At 32.5% G+C, this 19,274-nt stretch overlaps 2 protein-coding genes across 3 annotated transcripts; one reads left to right on the top strand and one right to left on the bottom strand.

Annotated features, from left to right (window-relative positions):
• Positions 1-2,889: 2,889 nt before the first annotated feature.
• LOC134238230 (platelet endothelial aggregation receptor 1-like) lies at positions 2,890-18,473 on the bottom strand. Of its 2 annotated transcripts, none has more exons than XM_062720352.1 (16): positions 18,211-18,473; positions 17,688-17,974; positions 17,372-17,417; positions 16,829-16,851; positions 16,655-16,703; positions 16,531-16,541; positions 15,908-15,959; positions 15,641-15,651; positions 14,174-14,222; positions 13,903-13,934; positions 13,736-13,787; positions 11,719-11,750; positions 11,555-11,603; positions 4,334-4,359; positions 4,091-4,139; positions 2,890-3,993 (listed from the first exon to the last, which is right to left on the bottom strand). In XM_062720352.1, the coding sequence occupies exons 1-16, from the start codon at positions 18,311-18,313 to the stop codon at positions 3,524-3,526; spliced, it is 1,341 nt and encodes a 446-aa protein (XP_062576336.1). In that variant the 5' UTR covers positions 18,314-18,473; the 3' UTR covers positions 2,890-3,523. The 2 variants fall into 2 exon arrangements, with proteins under 2 accessions (XP_062576336.1, XP_062576335.1); XM_062720351.1 differs by lacking the exon at positions 17,372-17,417 and adding an exon at positions 17,460-17,508 and having other exon boundaries at positions 2,891-3,993; positions 18,211-18,472.
• LOC134238229 (uncharacterized) lies at positions 5,162-11,121 on the top strand. Its single transcript, XM_062720350.1, has 2 exons — positions 5,162-5,281; positions 7,670-11,121. Exon 2 carries the CDS (start codon positions 7,672-7,674, stop codon positions 8,743-8,745), a length of 1,074 nt encoding a protein of 357 aa, XP_062576334.1. The 5' UTR covers positions 5,162-5,281; positions 7,670-7,671; the 3' UTR covers positions 8,746-11,121.
• Positions 18,474-19,274: the final 801 nt, after the last annotated feature.

The following is a 19,274-nucleotide window of genomic DNA, read 5'->3' on the forward strand; positions in this document are numbered from 1 at the left end:
AAAATCGTATATTCGAGAAGAAAAAGTAAAAACGAAACTCTAGTTTAGGACTACAACCCCTTACAAAAAATACTGTAGTTAACTATAGTTTACTATAGTTAACTATAGTGAACACTTTGACCCTATGAAAACTTTGATTTACTGTATAATAGTGAACACTTTGACACTTTGGTTTACTATAGAGAACACGTTGACACTTTGAGTTACTATAGTGAATACTTTGACACTTTGATTTAATATAGTGATAACTATGAAAACTTTGATTACCCATAGTGATCACTATGGTAACTTTGATTTACTATGGAAAAACTTTGATTTACTATCGTGATAACTTTGAAAACTTTGATTTACTATAGTGATAACTTTAAAACTATAATGATCACTTTGAAAACTTTGATTTACTATAGCGATAAATTGACACTTTGATTCACTATAGTTTACTATAGTTAACTATAGTAAACTATAGTAATCTACAGTAAACTACATTATTTTTTTGTTAGGGACTCGACATTTAGATATATCGACGATATACAATGTATTAATAATTAACAATAGTCATTTCTATTGGTATTTCCATTCAATGTATCCAACTGAACATCAAATATAAGACTCAACACACAGTCTGACGCATCTGATTCGTATTTGAATACTGTATACAGGGTTATTTTTGCACTTTCACACAAATATTTGCCCTGTTTTAAATTCGCCCAGTTACAATTCCTTAGAAATCATACTGTGTTTTCTAAATTCATCCTCCTGTGAGTAGAGCAAATGGAGGCGAAAATTTCCCTGTATACAGTATTGTACTAGAAAAAGACGTTAATAAATTTTTGTCAACAAAGTGTTATGATAAGGGTGACGATTTTAACTTTTCTTACTCCTCCATGGTACCTTATCCTAATTCTGTTGCTTTTAGGGGACATGTTTACTCTGCTTCCCATTCGTATAGTTTGAGCTTGAATACTCTTCATTATCTCCATATTTCCTTGAACGAATTTCAGACAATTGCTGTTTTTCTGATTTCTCCATTTAAATGCGACTTGTTGACAAATCTGGATATCACTAACATTACTTGACATCTTCTTGGAATGTTTTGTACTGTAAAATCTTAATAAATGTGTAACGAACAATTTAGTATGAACCTTTAAATGCTGATTTATAAACATTCTTAATTTTTTACTTTTTTAATTTAAAACGTTTGTTGTTGAATTTCAATGTGAATGAATACCTATTATGTTTTCATGATGAAAACTTATTTAATACATCTACTCGCAATGCTAAAATTATATATCAGATCACCTGCATATGTTTTTTTGTGCTAAAAGTATTTAGAATACACCTTGATATTTTTGTAAATGAATATATAAATCTTAATGATTTATTAATATAGGTGATAGAGCACACAAATGAACAACATAATGTGCTTCACATACTGCCAATTTATGACAGTAATTGTCAAAGTGATTCTCATTATAAATACTGCAGAGTTAATCATACAAAAATGAAACAAGATGCTCTTTTGAATAGGACAACTTCACATAGTCTATATAAATTATCTGCGAAATGGATGTATTTAAATCTTTTTTAAAAGAATAACGAGATATCAATTTCGATTAGTCTTAAATAATGCAAGCATGAATCTCTCAGAAGCTAAATATAATAGGCAGACTCGGTTTTCTTCTTTACATATTATACTCAATTTTGTGTTCATTCTAGTAGGAAAATGCAGATTTTTGATCAGGTCATCCTTTTTTTCCTGAGTTGCAAAGAAAACCCAGACTAAAGGTTAACAAGTTTTGTCTTCCTTTGCAGTGCTAGTAATTTAAACTTTATTGAAGAAGAATTACTAGTAAATATTATTATAATTCTTCATACATGTGTACGTGGAGATGGGATGATACTTACCTTGATTTTTCACCTCGTAACTGGCAAATAATTTCTTAATATTCTAACCAGCGTGTTCGATATATTTCAAATGATGTTAATCATTATAAAAGGTCTTAAATCCTGCAAGCATAGTTAGCCTTGTTTTTGACTGTAATAATGAAATTGTAAATCTCTCTTCTTTTGTTTGTTGAAGTAAATGTTAAGGTATTATCTCTTAACTTCTCGCCTACGCTGATCAGAACAATGTTGGATGTCTGTCAAAATTTCAGCCATTCTGATTGTTCTGGTTATTTGAATTCTTGATTATTACTTGCCAATTGTGTTACCTTTATCAAACAAAAATATGAAGATGTATTTCTTATTTTTTTTTTCATTTTAAAGAGTAAGGTATGGTTTCAATACAGATCTTGTCCTTTTTTTTTCTAAAAATGAACTTGACGTAAAAAAAAATTAAAACGCATGCTTTCTGAGTCTTTGAAATTCCATGAATGAATGTTAAACAAATCATTTTTTTCTCATGACCTTCTCAATGCTAATTGTAATGCCATTTAATTGTGCACTTATTTCCCGATCATGACAAGGAGCACACGACTGGTCAGCAGGGAATGCTCACTCCTCCATGGCACCTGATCCCACCTCTGATGTTTTGGAGGTCCTGTTTGCTTTGCTTCTGTTTTGTATTGTTGTATGGTCTTTTGATCTTGAATACTGTTCGTTATCTCCATATGTTTCATTATTCTGAAAAACACCCAAAATCAGGGGCCAAAAAGAGTCTTAGTTTATCTTTTTGTCCTTTTATTACTATTATTACTGTATTATATTTAAATAGAACATGAAATTGTTAAAAAAAAAAAAAAACTAAAAAAAAACTTGAAAACATACATTCGATCAGACTGACGGAAAGTCGAACAAGTTATTAAGAGTGAATAATGCTAAATCTGGTGCTCGAATCTAGGAGGACCATAATTAGAAACTTTTAGTAAAGTTTATTTCATATATAAATTAATAAAACATTGTACAAATAATATATTATAAAAGATTTACGAACAAACGAACGTAACATTTACAACTACTGTATAATGTATCTTAAATATATAGAAATGTGATTGGCTATCTTTAAAGTGTACAAATGATAGAGGACACATGATATGAATTGATTGAAATGTGAGTCTAATGCATGAACACATACAACTTTATTATTAGAGTAAAGTTATGTAGCTGGGGGCAAATATCTTCAAATGCTATTATTCTGTTTTCTTGGAGCTCTGAAATTCGTTTTCCACGCTTCTGAAGATTTTACTTGGAATGATATATCTGAATCATCAATCTCTTCTATCTGCTCTATATATTGCATTTAGGTTAAAGGGTCAGACATGCACTTCTCTTTGTTTCATAACATTCACCGTGTTTTAAAATGTCTCTTAAACAATACACCTGCTATGCAGGTATGCTTCGGCCAATCAGAACGTAGTCCATATCCCGTGAAGGGAGTAACACAGTGCGCTGTAATGAAATGAGTGGATTTCATGTACAATTTTGGTGAATTAAGTCCATTTTCAAACAAGCCACTAATCAATAAGGAGCCCATCTCATCTTCAGCTTAGTGACAAATGGCTTGCGATCACATAAGATCAATTCAAGGATTAACATTTACCCTCTGTCCTGTAACTGGGTCCTGAAACAAGACCGAGCTAAGATCTATTCCTAGCTGACTGTCAGGCACGTTAGACTGTCTAAACTCACTAGCAATTCTGGCGTGAATATCTCCAAATCCAGAATTTTGTTGGGTCCCAAATCGTCCAGCTTGAGTTTGCTGTGGAACTCTCGTAAAACCCCCGCCTTGTGGCTGTTGAGGACCTGCACCAAACGCACCCGGGGTAGATTCTCTGAACCCAGTAAAGAAATCTGTCACCTGTCTCCCGGGGGCGCCTCCTACCTGTCCCCCACTGTGGTGGTGGTTGTGGGTACCCTGGCCTTCATGGTGGTGGTCATCGTGTCCCGTGTGTGTGTCTGGGATTGGGATTAATTGTCCAGTGGCCCCTGGTCGTGATTGATCATGTGTGTGGTCGATGTTAGGGTTTGTAAGGTGTGTCAGAGTATGGGCATCTAACAAAACAAGATTAATAGTTGTAGATGCATAAAGGACTTGGTTAACTTTATATCCATAACAATTTATTTCCTTGATTAAATTCTGTGTTCTTACCGATTTCACAATGACCATTATGACAAACTTCGGGGGAGACACATGGGACCTGAAAAATGTACAAGAGTATAATTGATGTGGCCGCAAATAAATTAAGAAATTTATACATCTTTTGTTTTATAGAAATTCAAAAAGATCATTTTTGAAATGAAACTATAACTCGTTTCAATGTTCTTCGATTAAGAAAGTACTATGCATGTACTAGTATTTGTCTTTAAAAAAGAAGAAAATCAGTTTACTTACAGGACAGGTGTTTTGTTTTGTCCCTTCTGAAAATAGAGAAAGCATGATATTTTATGCTAATAAAATTATTTTAAGTTAAGTTTCATGTATTATATGTTATTTTGTATTTCCCCACTTTGTGCCTCTTTATCTGTAAACCCGTGGGGACCCCCCGGTAACTTTATCCTTTTGAGATAAGAGAACTAGCATCATTATATCTACTGCTATTGTAAAGACAAGACGGCCAAACATTTGCTGAAATATTTTTTGGATTACTCGAGATTAAAACTTCCTGTGAGAGGTAATATTAATTGACGATTTATTTCGTATTCTTCTGTGGACATCTTCCTGTGTTGTTGTCGGTGTGGTGAAAACGAAAGTAGATACTCCAATGGCTCCCATTCGCGTAGCGATTATAGGACATTCCTTTATTCGGCGGTTGCAGAATTTTATTGCTCATAACACTGAGAATGACAATTTGATACTTTATAGGCATTTATTTGATGTACAGTTTCTTAGTGAAGGAGGTTTGACTGTCGATCGCATGGTTCACGGACCCAAATTTACGTCATTTGATCCGCCTCCCCAGATCGTTTTTCTACAGATTGGAGGAAATGACCTAGATAATACCCATCTAGATGTAGACGCCTTGGTGAGAAAAATCCAGAGTTATGTAAATTACTTGGTTCTGGGATGTGGAGTGCGGCATGTCGTTATCGGCCAAATTCTGCGGCGCAACAGGAGGGGTGATTACAACTCCCGGGTCGTCGAGGCTAATTGCTGTCTACAGAACTGGGCCTCCTCTCTAGACAATATCTCGTTTCATCATCACCATGGTTTCTGGAAGGACTTATCATTCCTAAGTACAGATGGCGTACACATCAGGTGTTCCCGCACCGACAGCAGCCAGATGAGAAAGTACCTGCAAAGCGTGAAGAGGGCCGTCTTGCGAGCTTCTCGCACCATTTGGTAATCATGTTCTATTTATACGCATGTGGCAATTAATGTATTGCTTCATGCAAATCCATCCCATATAGCAGTAGATAACTATTATATCATTACCGCATTATATCTTACTTGAATTACATGTGGTAATTATTGTATTGCTTCGTGCAAATCCATTCCATATATAGCAGTAGATAACCATGATGTCATTATATCTTACTTCAATATGCTATATAAACTCAAATTTTCTCTTAGATTTCCATAATTTTAACATTTTTGGGTCTCGTGCAACAAGTCTTAACTAAATTAATAGGTTTACCAATGGACCAATTATTTGTTACTTACATAGATTAAGATCAATATTAGAATTTCAACTGGGTAATGTTACCATTTCTTATTCATTTATTAAATACCTGCAGTCTGAATTGATATTTGTTTCTAGGCACAAAGTGTACAGTCTGCTTGGTTAGAGTACCACTCTTCATAGCATTAGTTCATTGGTAAAACATGCTTTGTTTCTTTAGTTTAGAATTTGTGGTGTCAAAGCTCATAGCTTATTAGTTGGTTTCATTGCTGTTCCCATTGCATTAGTTGTATGAGATTGGACATCTTTCTATATGTATAAAGGTAGCACTAGATTTTGCTTGGATGACCATTTGTTATTCATACAGTGCTGCCATACATTTTAATTATTTATTTATTTATCATGTTTATCACTGGTACCATTTGCACTTGTTTGTATGACCATTTGTCATTCATGGAGTGATGCCACATTTTTTGTACCAAGTACCATTTGTACTTGGTTTGAATGGCCATTTGTCATTCATTGCTGCTAGCAGGTTTGAACTTGTATAATTTTGACCATTTGTCAAAGTGCATTGTACATGTTCTGGTACCATTTGTACCATTGTTTGTTATCATGTGCCATTTGTACATGATGGGATGACCATTTGTCATCTTTTTTCTGCTAGCAGTATTTCTTTGTGTTGAACTCTGACCACGTGTCAGTTTTCTATTGGCATCACTCACTTGTGCTTGGTATTTTTTGTAAAACATGTATTTCAGTTTGAAATTGAGGGCTAGAGACACCTACTTTCAATCATATATGACAATATAAGGCTATAGTATGGTCTTCATTTGCAATTAATATAGTCATATAATTTTGTATATACAGAACTTTACATTGGTACTGTTAGTTTAACTTAATTTAGAACAAAACTTTTTTATTATATGCCTCAATTTCAGCAATGCCACTCAAGAAAAGGCAAGAGCCTGGTAAACTATATAAACTCAAAGTTTCTCTTGGGTTGCTATAACTTTAACAGTTTAGGTCTTGTGCAACTAGTCTGACCTACATTAATAGGTTTACCAATAGATCTATTATTTGTTTACTTACATAGATTAAGGTCAATATTAGAATTCTTTTTAAAAACAAGTTTATCATGGGTTGCGACTATCAGTATGTATTTAATTACTAATTGTCATTCAAATATAGATATATAGGTTAATGGATACATCTGCCATTTTCAACTGGGTAAATGTTACCATTTCTTATTCATTTATTAAATACCTGCAGTTTGAATTGATATTTGTTTCTAGGCACAAAGTGTACAGTCTGCTTGGTTAGAGTACCACTCGTCATAGCATTAGTTCATTGGTAAAACATGCACTGTTTCTTTAATTTGGAATTTGTGGTGTCGTAGCTCATAGCGTATTAGTTGGTTTCAATGCTGTTCCCATTACCTTAGTTATACGAGACTGGACATCTTACTATATATATATATATATAGCTAGCACTAGGTTTTGTTTGGATGACCATTTGTTATTCATACAGTGCTGCCATACATTTTAATTATTTATTTATTCATTTATCATGTTTATCACTGGTACCATTTGCACTTGTTTGTATGACCATTTGTCATTCATCGAGTGATGCCACATTTTTGTACCATGTACCATTTGTACTTGGTTTGAATGGCCATTTGTCATTCATTGCTGCTAGCAGGTTTGAACTTGTATAAATTTGACCATTTGTCAAAATGCATTGTACATGTTCTGGTACCATTTGTACCATTGTTTGTTATCATGTGCCATTTGTACATGATGGGATGACCATTTGTCATCTTTTTTCTGCTAGCAGTATTTCTTTGTGTTGAACTCTGACCACGTGTCAGTTTTCTATTGGCATCACTCACTTGTGCTTGGTATTTTTTGTAAAACATGTATTTCAGTTTGAAATTGAGGGCTAGAGACACCTACTCTTCAATTATATATGACAATATAAGACTATAGTTTGGTCTTCATTTGAAATTACATGTAACATATAATTTTGTATATAGAGAACCTCACATTGGTACCGTTAGTTCAATTTTATTTAGAACAAGAACTTTTTATTATATGCCTCCATTTCAGCAATGCCACCCAAGAAAAGGCAAGAGCCAGGGCCTAATGGACAGACTCGTAAAAGACAGCGGAGACAAAGGTCATCTAGTGACGAATCGTTGCCACAAATCGATTACAATAAACTAGCGGAAGCTATCCTAAAGAAGCAGGGCCGGGTGACCGAGACAGACAATGGGGAAAGTCCAGTATCTCTTGAGCCCAGTAAAGATGTGGAAACGCCACTACAAGCGCCTTCGGTGAATTGTTTGCCTGACACAGCCAATACAGCAGTGAATACAAATAATGTTTTAGGTGCAGCCCAACAATCAAGTTTCCTCCTAACTTTGGATAAAATTTTTGGGGGTGAGTCTATTGTAAGTAGTTCAGTGGATGATAACAATGTCACACCACTGCAGTTATCAGGGGGTATACCATTAGGGGCAACTATTCCCTTGCGTGTAAAGCAAAAAATTTGGGCTAATCAGTATATTGACTTAAGGGTGTTATTGCCTGAACACAAACAAGAAACTGTGTCTGTACAAATTGAAGAAGGATCAATCAAATTGAATGCCAAACAGTCAGAGAAAACCCCATTATCCATTTATCAATGGACAAATGCCTTTATAACTTTCATGTCAATTTATATTGAGTCAAATTCACAGTCAGCCTCAAATTTGCTTAAGTACATGTCAACAGTCCGTCACCTCCATGCATCCAATGGTGAGTCAGCCTGGAGGTTATATGATGAGCAGTTTAGGAAGTTGCGTGAGGTGTCAGACCTGCCTTGGCAACAACCCCTTAATGAGTTAATCATAAGAGTAACAACAATGTCAAAATCACATAATCAAACATTCCCACGCAACATATCATCAAACAATCGGTCTTTTCGGGGACCAATAAGGTTTTGCTACACTTACAACAATAGACAGCAATGTACATCAACAAATTGCCCATACAGACACATATGCTCGGTGTGCAAAGAGACACATCCCCGAATTCGGTGTACAAAGCAAAAATCAGACACTCAAAATGCAACCAATTCTCAATCTCAACGTCAATCAGGAAAATCTAAACCTACCAACCCCAGTACAAGCACATCATCTTGAGCATTACCTACAAGGTTATGACCCCTTTCTTTCTCATTACTTAGTTCAAGGTTATTCAGCCAAAAATACAGTTCAACAATAGCATCTCATTGCTTAGTTTTGTACACAAATTCAGGAAAGTAGTGATCTCTGTCAGTCATTTCTTTTTTAAAAATTGCTCAAAGGTGTCCATCACGCATCTGGTACTTCTGCAGATTTACGCCTGCCTATTACATAGTCAATTTTATTAAAAAATTATAATGCTTTGGATAAGACAGTTCCACGATATGATTTAAGACAACTATTGAAAACATTATTATTACTTGCTTTCCTTGCCTGCTTGCGTTTAGGGGAGTTGATAGTAAAATCTAAGGTTTCTTACAATATTGTGGTTCAGCGTTCTGATTTTCATTTTGATGAATCCCGGTCAGATGTCTTTAGACTCAAAAATCTTAGAACTGAACAGACTAGCTCGCCTATAACCATCCAACTAACAGCATTAACTATGCCTCCTTTTTGTACAGTAGCAAACCTCAAGCCTTATTTAGTACAGTTTCTAAACCAACAGGTTCCCCCTTTTCAGTTTAAATCATCCATGCCAGTGATCTATCAGTTCGTCACTTCTCACTTAAACACTGCCACATCCTTCATTGGTTTAAATCTAAACTCTATAAGGGTCATAGTTTCTGTATTGGGTCTGCCACAGAAATGGCACAAAGGGGGGTTCCTGAGCACACAATTAAAAAGTTAGGTAGGTGGGGGTCCGATGCCTTTAGGCATTACATCCGTATTCAATCATTTCCCCTACAGTAAATTTTCCTACCCTTTGAGTTGCTCAGCAAAGGTCAGTGGCCAGCAAAATTGTTGCACTGCCCATATTTTTGTGCTTTTTGGACATTAACTTGGTGGCCAGCATTTTGTTGCACCAGTACTGCTATGCGTATTTTCAGTAATTGACTAATGGTCAGCTTTTTTGGTTGCATTAGTCAAGAAATCCATGGTTAACATATCATTACTTGAAGCATGTTGCCCCACTGCCCATATTGGGGGGGCGGGGTGCATTAACTTGGTGGCCAGCATTTTGTTGCACCAAAAATTACATAGCGATTCTTTCCGCATTCGACTAATAGTCAGCAATTGAGTTGTATTAGTCATGTAATGAATAGTTAAAATACGGTTGCATTGAATTTCATTGTGAAGAATGCATTGTTTTGACTGTGTTGGACAATCATGTGAATACCAAGATGTACACTTAATTTGCAATTTGGAAATTTTTGGGATTCCTTTTTAGTGTTTATTTGCTTAGGATTGTTGATAACAATTTTACTTTTAATTGCTCCTCTTAAAAATTTCCCCATTGGGCTGCACCTAGGTTACTCATTTGAATCTTATATACATTGCCAGTATCATGCTATTGACAATATGTTTTATATTGAATCTAAATTAGTTATTTTGAATAAAACAATGATAATGCATTTTCTGACTATATTTCGGGTGGCGCAAGGAAAGGCTTGTAGCCTTTCCTTTTTTGGCCATATTTTGGAGGCCACCTATTTTGCCAAATTATATATGTTATGTAATAGTCACATACTGGGAGACTAATTGTTATTGCATAATTGTGTTTATAATTTTTCTCAGGAATTGTGTTTTAAGGTTACATTGTCTCCCAGTCTTTTTTATTCAGTTTTATGTATTATGTTATATGTTGTCATTTCATAATAAATGACATATTTTTGGAACAAACATGTCTTGCGTTATTTGGCAAAAAACAAGCTCAATGTTGTCAGACTGGTGTTTAATTGAAGGAATGAAAGCTAAACTTAAATGATATTTTATGCTAATAAAATTATTTTAAGTTAAGTTTCATGTATTATATGTTATTTTGTATTTCCCCACTTTGTGCCTCTTTATCTGTAAACCCGTGGGGACCCCCCGGTAACTTTATCCTTTTGAGATAAGAGAACTAGCATCATTATATCTACTGCTATTGTAAAGACAAGACGGCCAAACATTTGCTGAAATATTTTTTGGATTACCCACCTCCATCCCCAAACAGACTTTAATTGTACACTAGGCCACCTCAAGCTCATATGTCTATGTTTTCATTGTAAATAATTCTTTTTATATGTCTATTATATTGTTAGTCACATACTATGTAGGCCAAATAATGGAGTTTTGAGCCAATTCATATGTATAAGGCCATATTTTGGAGGCCACCTATTTTGCCAAATTATATATGTTATGTAATAGTCACATACTGGGAGACTAATTGTTATTGCATAATTGTGTTTATAATTTTTCTCAGGAATTGTGTTTTAAGGTTACATTGTCTCCCAGTCTTTTTTATTCAGTTTTATGTATTATGTTATATGTTGTCATTTCATAATAAATGACATATTTTTGGAACAAACATGTCTTGCGTTATTTGGCAAAAAACAAGCTCAATGTTGTCAGACTGGTGTTTAATTGAAGGAATGAAAGCTAAACTTAAAATTTGTTATTATTTTGATTTGAAATAACTCAAATCGGTTCACAAGAAACAGAAATAAGATAGGAAAAAAGCAGTTGTTCAAATTTGGTTTGGTATTGTATTCTCCCTATTACGCAAATGTTCAAGTACAAATTGTGTGATTTTTCTCCCATGGAAATCAACATGTAAAGGTTTATATAATTCCATACAGGGATTGCAAAGTTATGATCCAGACACACAGAAAGACAGCTAACTAAACCTGCTTGTTTGTCCTTCCATTTATGGAGTTGGGATCAAGAAATATTTATTTCTGATGGGTAAGGAAAGAAACAAATTAAAAAACACAAAACAAATAGATACCTAAGTCACAGTGTCCATCGTGGCAGTAATACCCCGGAGGACAGGGCTCCTGTAAAAACAAAATATTGTATATATTATTAGGGAAATTCGAGTAATTAAAAAGAGAACCTGAATATTTATTGTTTTACATCATGTACGTTTAATATGTAAAAAAAAAAACTCACTACACAAGGTTTTTCCACTTTTGGAGTAGGCACTAAAACAAAGAGGATTGATATTAGTTTTATTTCGTTATCTCAAATTCCATTTCCCCGATACATTAAAATTTATTTGTTTTTCGATCAATAAGTGTTTTGTAACAAGGTTTTGACAAAGTTGTGAGGTAATCAATTAAGTTGTGAGGTAATCAATTAAAATCAAAGAAAAGTGATATGAAGTTCAACTGACATGAATTATTTATTCATAAAAAAGTAACTAACAAAAGTACAAAAAATGTATTCAAAGATAAAATTGTTGTCAAACAGGAAATCGATAAAATTCAAAATATTTGTTGCATTCGAAGAAAAAACCAGAGATATTCACATGATAAATATATAATGTATAATTAAAGTTTGCAAGAGTCATTAGTCCATATATTATGAATAGAAGGCAGAATAGAGATGAAACATATGGAGAAAACGAACCGTGTTCCAGGTCTTAAGTCCATAAAACAATACAAAATAGGAGCAGAGCAAACACGGACCTCCAAAACATCAGAGGTGAGATCAGGTGCCATCGAGGAGTGAGCATCCCCTGCGGACCGGTCATACTCGCCATGTGCTCCTTGTCATGATCGAGAATTAACGGAAAAATCGGTTTTCAATTCAGTGTAGTGTAAATAATGGACTAACAATTAGTATGAAAAACGTTAATCAGCATTTGACTCAATAATAATTTGCATTTGCTGACAAGGTCATTGTATCGACCATAGAACTTACAAAATGATGTTTCATCAACTTGATTGTCAATAATTTACGTCGTTTTAGAAATTGTTTATATGTAGAACATGGTTTTGCGTATCAAATCAACTGAGATACATAAACTCCGTATGCAGGTGATGAAGGTATATTGCCGCATAAGTAAGAGAATTTGACGATAGAAAAGTTAAAGTCATCACGTTTATCATAGAGCTTGGTTGTTAAATTACTATTAACGTCTTTTTCAAGTAAAATATCCAAATATAAAACAGGTGTGTCAGACTCTGTAGTATCTTTTATTTCAAGCTCACCAGGATATATCGTATCGACAAAATGATAAGAATGGAAATAACCATTGTTAATTGACAATACGTCGTCGATACATCTAAATGTCGAGTTGAAGGCAATAGCAAGTGTTTTCTTCTTTTCACGCATAAGATTTTTCACAAATTCTGCTTCATAGGAATACAGAAATAGGTCTGCTAATAACAGGGTGCAAATTGGTACCCATGGGAATTACAATAGATTAATGGAAGACCTGGTCTCCAAAAACAATATAGATATTGTCAATCAGAAACTCAAACATCTTTTTAATGTCAACTTCAGAGTACTTGTGTGTGCAGTCAGAATATGTTTTAACAAAATAATTTTGCAAATGGCCAATGACTAAGTAAATTTACGAGTTCCATTTTATTGAAAAAGCAGATGTCAATGATTTCGGAAAGCCTGGACTTTAATTTTTCGTGGGGAACGGTTGTTTATAACGTTGAAAAGTCCTAAGTTTTTAAGCTGTTGATTTTGGTAAAATCTTATAATTTCAAATTGTCCAAAGTTCCTTGAAATTTTTAAGTATTCACATCTGATTAACACCACTTCTTAAATATAATGTCGACAGTACAAAATTAAAACTCATGAAACCTGTTTTTATCATAACAAAATACGGTTTATAAGACGCTATAGTCTTTTTATGCTGAAGGTTATGGGTATTTGATATATTTGATTCATTCATTTGATCTTGTCTTCGGATATTCATGTCGACTTTATTAAAAAAAACTTTCTTTGCTAAAGAAAGTTTTTTATGCTATCAAATGCATTACTCAAAGCTTTAATATTTCTTCAGTTTACTAAATGTTGCAAAGTTTGGTGTAATGTGAAAAATCAAGTGTAACTAGAAGTATCGGTATTCTTGGATCAGTGTTACTTAGAATTAGTATCAGCTTGTATCAGTAATATACAGTCTACCAATGCTGTAACAGTAGTATCTTTATATACCAGCAATACTTACCTTTATCACAATGATGACCGTCATGACAAACGTAACCTGGCGGACAAGGGGGCTGAAAGGTCAATAATTATATCATCAACACACTATATTAAACAAACACAAAACGAATGATTAAAAAATATTTTGGAAAATTCTCTTCCTTTTGTGGTATTTTTTTTTTTACTTACATTGCACTGAGGCTCTCTTGGCACTTCATTCTCTGTGGAAAAAAATTAATTCAGGAATTTAGAAACAGAATATTAATACAGGAGTTTTTCTTCTTGGCATTAAGTAGAAGTATAAAATTATATAAAAGATTACTGAATATAGAATATGTAGCTAAAGAATATAGAGTAAATACAACAGTTTAATAATTAGAGGTGAATATAAATGCTACATAAAAAAGTAAATATTAATGTTTAATAATTTTGAATTAGTTATTGCAGTATCTGTACTTACCTGCTAGACACCTTCCCCTATAACACACCTGTCCAGGACAACAGGTAGGCTGAAAGAAGAAAAGGCAGGTATACAACAGGTGTAAAAGAAAGAAGGAAGTATATTATACAACAGGTGATAAAGAAAAAAATATTTTAGTGGACAGCAAGTAGGTTAAAAAAGAAAAAAGTGTAAATATAGGTCTTATATGAATATTGAATGAATAGGTAAATGTCTGTGAATATTTGTTGAAGACTGTGAAAATCCCATGCCGTCAAAGTTATTACATGCATTATAATCAAACAAATTATAATATATAAGCTATAATGCCATTTATCTTAATGATGGATGTAATTTTTACCAAACTAATCAAAGGAAACGCCTGTTTTGTATAACAATCTTTCTTTTCCAAATCGCCAATTCATGGAATTTATGAAATACTTTGCTTACATTATACTCATTTGAAATTTTCAGCAATTGAGATACGCCCCTTATATTTCGAGGACGGTATTTTAACTGATAAACATCCGCTGATGAAATTGATTTGTATCTGAATTTTATTTCTTTTATAATTTTATAAACGTTTGTTTTTTCATTAAGAAGTCATACATTATATATATGTATTATAAGACATTTCATGAATACAGCTAAGTTATAATAGTAATTATAGTCTTTTTAAAAAAGAATATTTGAATACTGAGAATTAGAGTATACCTTTTTACATTATTAGACAAAAAAAAAAGAAAGAAAGAAAGAAATCCCTTATAATTTGAATGCAAATATTTTAAGGTTAAATCAATTTATACATAGTAGTTTATTCTAACTTTTTAAAGAAGTTATTTATTCTATTCCACCAACTTTACTTACATATTTACAGAAAAAAAAGCGATTTTACCAGATGTAAAGGGTTTAAGTTATAATAGTAATTATAGTCTTTTTAAAAAAGAATATCTGAATACTGAGAATTAGTGTATACCTTATTTACATTATTAGACAAAAAAAGAAAGAAAGAAAGAAATCCCTTATAATTTGAATGCAAATATTTTAAGGATAAATCAATTTATACAAGGTAGTTTATTTTTACTTTTTAAAGAAGTTATTTATTCTATTCCACCACCTTTACTTACATATTTACAGAAAAAAGCGATTTTACCAGATGTAAAGGGTTTAAGTTATAATAGTAATTATAGTCTTTTTAAAAAAGAATATTTGAATACTGAGAATTAGAGTATACCTTATTTACATTATTAAACAAAAAAAAAAAAAAAAGAAAGAAAGAAAGAAAGAAATCCCTTATAATTTGAATGCAAATATTTTAAGGTTAAATCAATTTATACATGGTAGTTTATTCTAACTTTTTAAAGAAGTTATTTATTCTATTCCACCAACTTTACTTACATATTTACAGAAAAAAAAGCGATTTTACCAGATGTAAAGGACTTGACTACACAATGGATGTAGGTAATTAATAGATAAAGTTTCACAAACCTGGCAGCGACCTACAAAGAAAAATGAGAAAACTAGTTTATTTAATACGTGTAAAAGCAACTAAGAATATCATTTTCGTTATCACTATTTTCTTAATGAAGAGTTTTCTAAACAGTATTTGGTTTATTATCTTTAAAAAGATATCTCCATTCGTATCTTTAAAAAAAGAAGGAGAAAAGTTACAAGTTGAAAATTTGGGCGAGAAAAAAAAAACACAAAATATAGTTTGGAAGTAATTTATTGAAGAAAAAATTGTCGTAATCTTACCGACATCAAGGCATTTTCCATCACGACATGTTAGGCCATTGGAACATGGATGCTAAAATAAAATATTTACATCAGTATCGCAAAAGATATTTAGATGTTTAAACTACATGAATTTATTTCCCCCAAATTTTATTTGATCAAAGCAGTTCCTTAAGTAAAATACTTAAACACTCTAGCGTTCTGTTAATGTTATTTTAAGTCTTAATAATATACATTAAATACATACAAAGACAAATTTTGAAAATTCTGCTATTCTCAACTGACATATTAATTTATGAGATACATTTTCTTGTGGCTTTCACGTATATATTATTGAGAAACAGATTTTCTAATTTGAGATTCAATTTTAAGGAACTATGTCTTTTTTGGTCTTTAATTATAATACTGACGTTATCTCTAAGTAAGCTGACGGTAGAAATAGCAACAAAAATAGCAGATTTGTAGGGAATTACCATATGGGTTATTTTTTTTAATTTATGCATATTCATATATGTAACAAGATAAATTGGTGAATGACTCGGCGAAATCTATCTTAGGACATCCGAACTTTAGTGGTTTTACGTGAAGAAAGAGGATCCATCAAACAATGTTGCGGTAAGCTAAGGTCAATGAATTATACTTACATGACAAGGTGCTGAAAATATAAAAGATTTAAATCAATTAGTATACAAGAAGTTTAATTGTTCATATTAAAGCTTCAAAATTGTGACTAAAATTTAATGTCGATGGAAAAAAAATTATACGCACCCGGAACACAATTTCCATGATGACATTTAAATCCCTGGGAACAGCCAGGCTGAAATTATAAAAATCATATTGACATATTTGTTGGCATTGTATGAATAAATATTGTTTTAATAATTGAATATAAATTAAATTTGAAAGAAAGAAAACTAATGCAAGAACGGAAAAAGAACTTACACTACATAAAGAATCTGCACCTACTGCAAAATGAGAATAGAAAATTAGTTAAATTTCTATCTGAAGATAATGTAAATCAATAGGATATAATATAAAACCCGAGTGTATGTAAACCGAGATAGTTTAATTAAGTAAAAACACGCACAAAAAAGAATTTTCACATCCATGTATCTCATTATTTATGTATTTTCCATTTTTTTGAATAATTAATATTTATTATAATAACGAACGTAAAAAAAAAAATGAATATAAACATATATGTTCCTGTTTTCCGTCACCAAAACACTGTTCACATGTCATATTATTAATCAACATTACATCTCTCAGTCTAATTGTATAATAATCCAGGTATTAGAAGGGAAAACTAATATCTGAATCCCCACTCTAAAATACCTTACCTTGAGCTCATTAGTTATATTAGACACAAGAACTATATAAATAAGCCGTGTAATTGTAAATGACATTCAATAGCTTTACAATACTATGACACACCAAACACGTAACACTATATAAATATTTTGTCGTAATCACAAGAAAACTTACACTGGCACTCTCCTCCAAAAAACACAAGGCCTGGGGCACATGTGATCTAAATTATAGAAATAATATCATGAAATCCCCCCAAACTTACTATCATGGCATTCTCCAGCTACTAGTTTTAACCCTCGAGCACACGAAATCTAAAAGAATAAAATGTCTACGATGTAATGGTCTTGTTACCTTAAAAGATTAGTTTTTATATTTTTCAAAGTTACAATATCACTCGAAAATTGATATAACTTCTTTTCTTAGCAAGATGAAAATATTTTAAATGTTCAAATGTATTCGCTTTTTAAGTGACATATATTTAAGACATTACATTGCAAACTGGCTGGAGCTGGGATATATCTGGTATTGGTCCAAAATTTCCAGGAAATGCAGGTCGAAAATTTCCAGGAAATGAAGGTCGAAAATTTCCACGAGGATTTTGATTTCCGATTATTGAATTGCCTTGAAAAGGTTGCCACCTAATATTCTGAGGAAAAGATTGCTGATTTATTCGCTCATTCCTTCTTCCAAAAAGACGTTGACATCTGGGCATCCAAGGATACTGAAAACAACGCTGCCAGAACCAGCGAGATCTTGTTGGACGGAAGAAAAATGGTTCTGTTAAAGTAAAACGCTTAGTTGTATTTTATTTTTAAATGTCATATTTTTTGTGAAAGAAAACATTATTAATTTTGATATTAAACGAATTGATTAAACATGGAATTTGTTTTTCTGATCGCAGGCATCTCAAATGGGTCAAATTAACACATTTATTATATCATAATTAAATTTCTGTTGATAAAATATTATAAGACATTAAAAACATCTACCATGGATTATGAAAGTGTAATTACCTCTAAAGAACGGTGACTGAGGAAACGGAACTATACGAATCGTTCTAGAAACTTGTGGCTCCACAAAAGAGAAACAGAACATCAGCAAGAAAAGAATTTCCATTATATTTCGCTAATATCACTGTAGTTTAAAAAATTTGGTCCAATTTTTGATGTGTCTCCGTAAACAAACCTATTTTGTAGACTACTAGAGGAAGGAGGCCTGTGTCAATCTACTAAGGCTGTGATTATAAAATTAGCACTATGGCGGGAGAACACATTAAATATATGACAGATTGATGAGCCTTAATCAGTAGAAGAGGGGAATTCCACGTGCAGTTTGATCAGGCGTGACGATACATTTCCGTCATTAATGTCTGACCAATAGCGACGAAGAAGCCAATGATTACAAAAAATTCAGTTATGTGAATCCTGAGAGCTAATTTAAATAAAAATATAAAATAAATATTTATTGACACGTGGGAAAATATGTGAATATCGATCATGTGATTAATTGTCACCTTTAAAATTTTTCACTTCATTAATCAACCAATTTAGGACGTAAAACGGATTTATAAGAGTTCACTATGATCAATCAAAAGTCTATCAACATTGATAAAAACGAATCATATACTGAGTATTTATAGAGGTTGACAATTTAAACAGAACAAATTGATGCGTTTTATTACCTTTCTTTAACTACAAATCGACAATATTGAAGATGTTTAATATTAATATTTAATAAAGGCAAGATGTTCGTTCATTTATATGTTTTCTTTAACAATCCTTGAAGTCCGAAAACTTTTTCAACATAAAAACCAAGAATCAAAAGAGGGATAATTGAGCTTAACATTTGATGTCCATGTAGCTTGGTTACACATAAATATATGGTTGTGTTTGAAACATACTGTTGAAAAGAAAGAAATTTAACATGTAACGCCAGTATCGATACTGTTGTATTGAATCTGCACTATAATGACGGAGGTGTTTATTCGTCACAGTACAAAGGAAAAGGGAAAGAAAAGTCACGATTTACAATCCTATCGATCTGTTATTGGTTTACAAACACCTCATTAAAGGAGTAT

Source organism: Saccostrea cucullata, unplaced genomic scaffold (assembly GCF_032062105.1).
Source record: "Saccostrea cucullata isolate Sc308-1 unplaced genomic scaffold, CSIRO_AGI_Scuc_v1 ctg570, whole genome shotgun sequence".
Classification (NCBI taxonomy): Eukaryota; Metazoa; Mollusca; class Bivalvia; order Ostreida; family Ostreidae; genus Saccostrea; species Saccostrea cuccullata.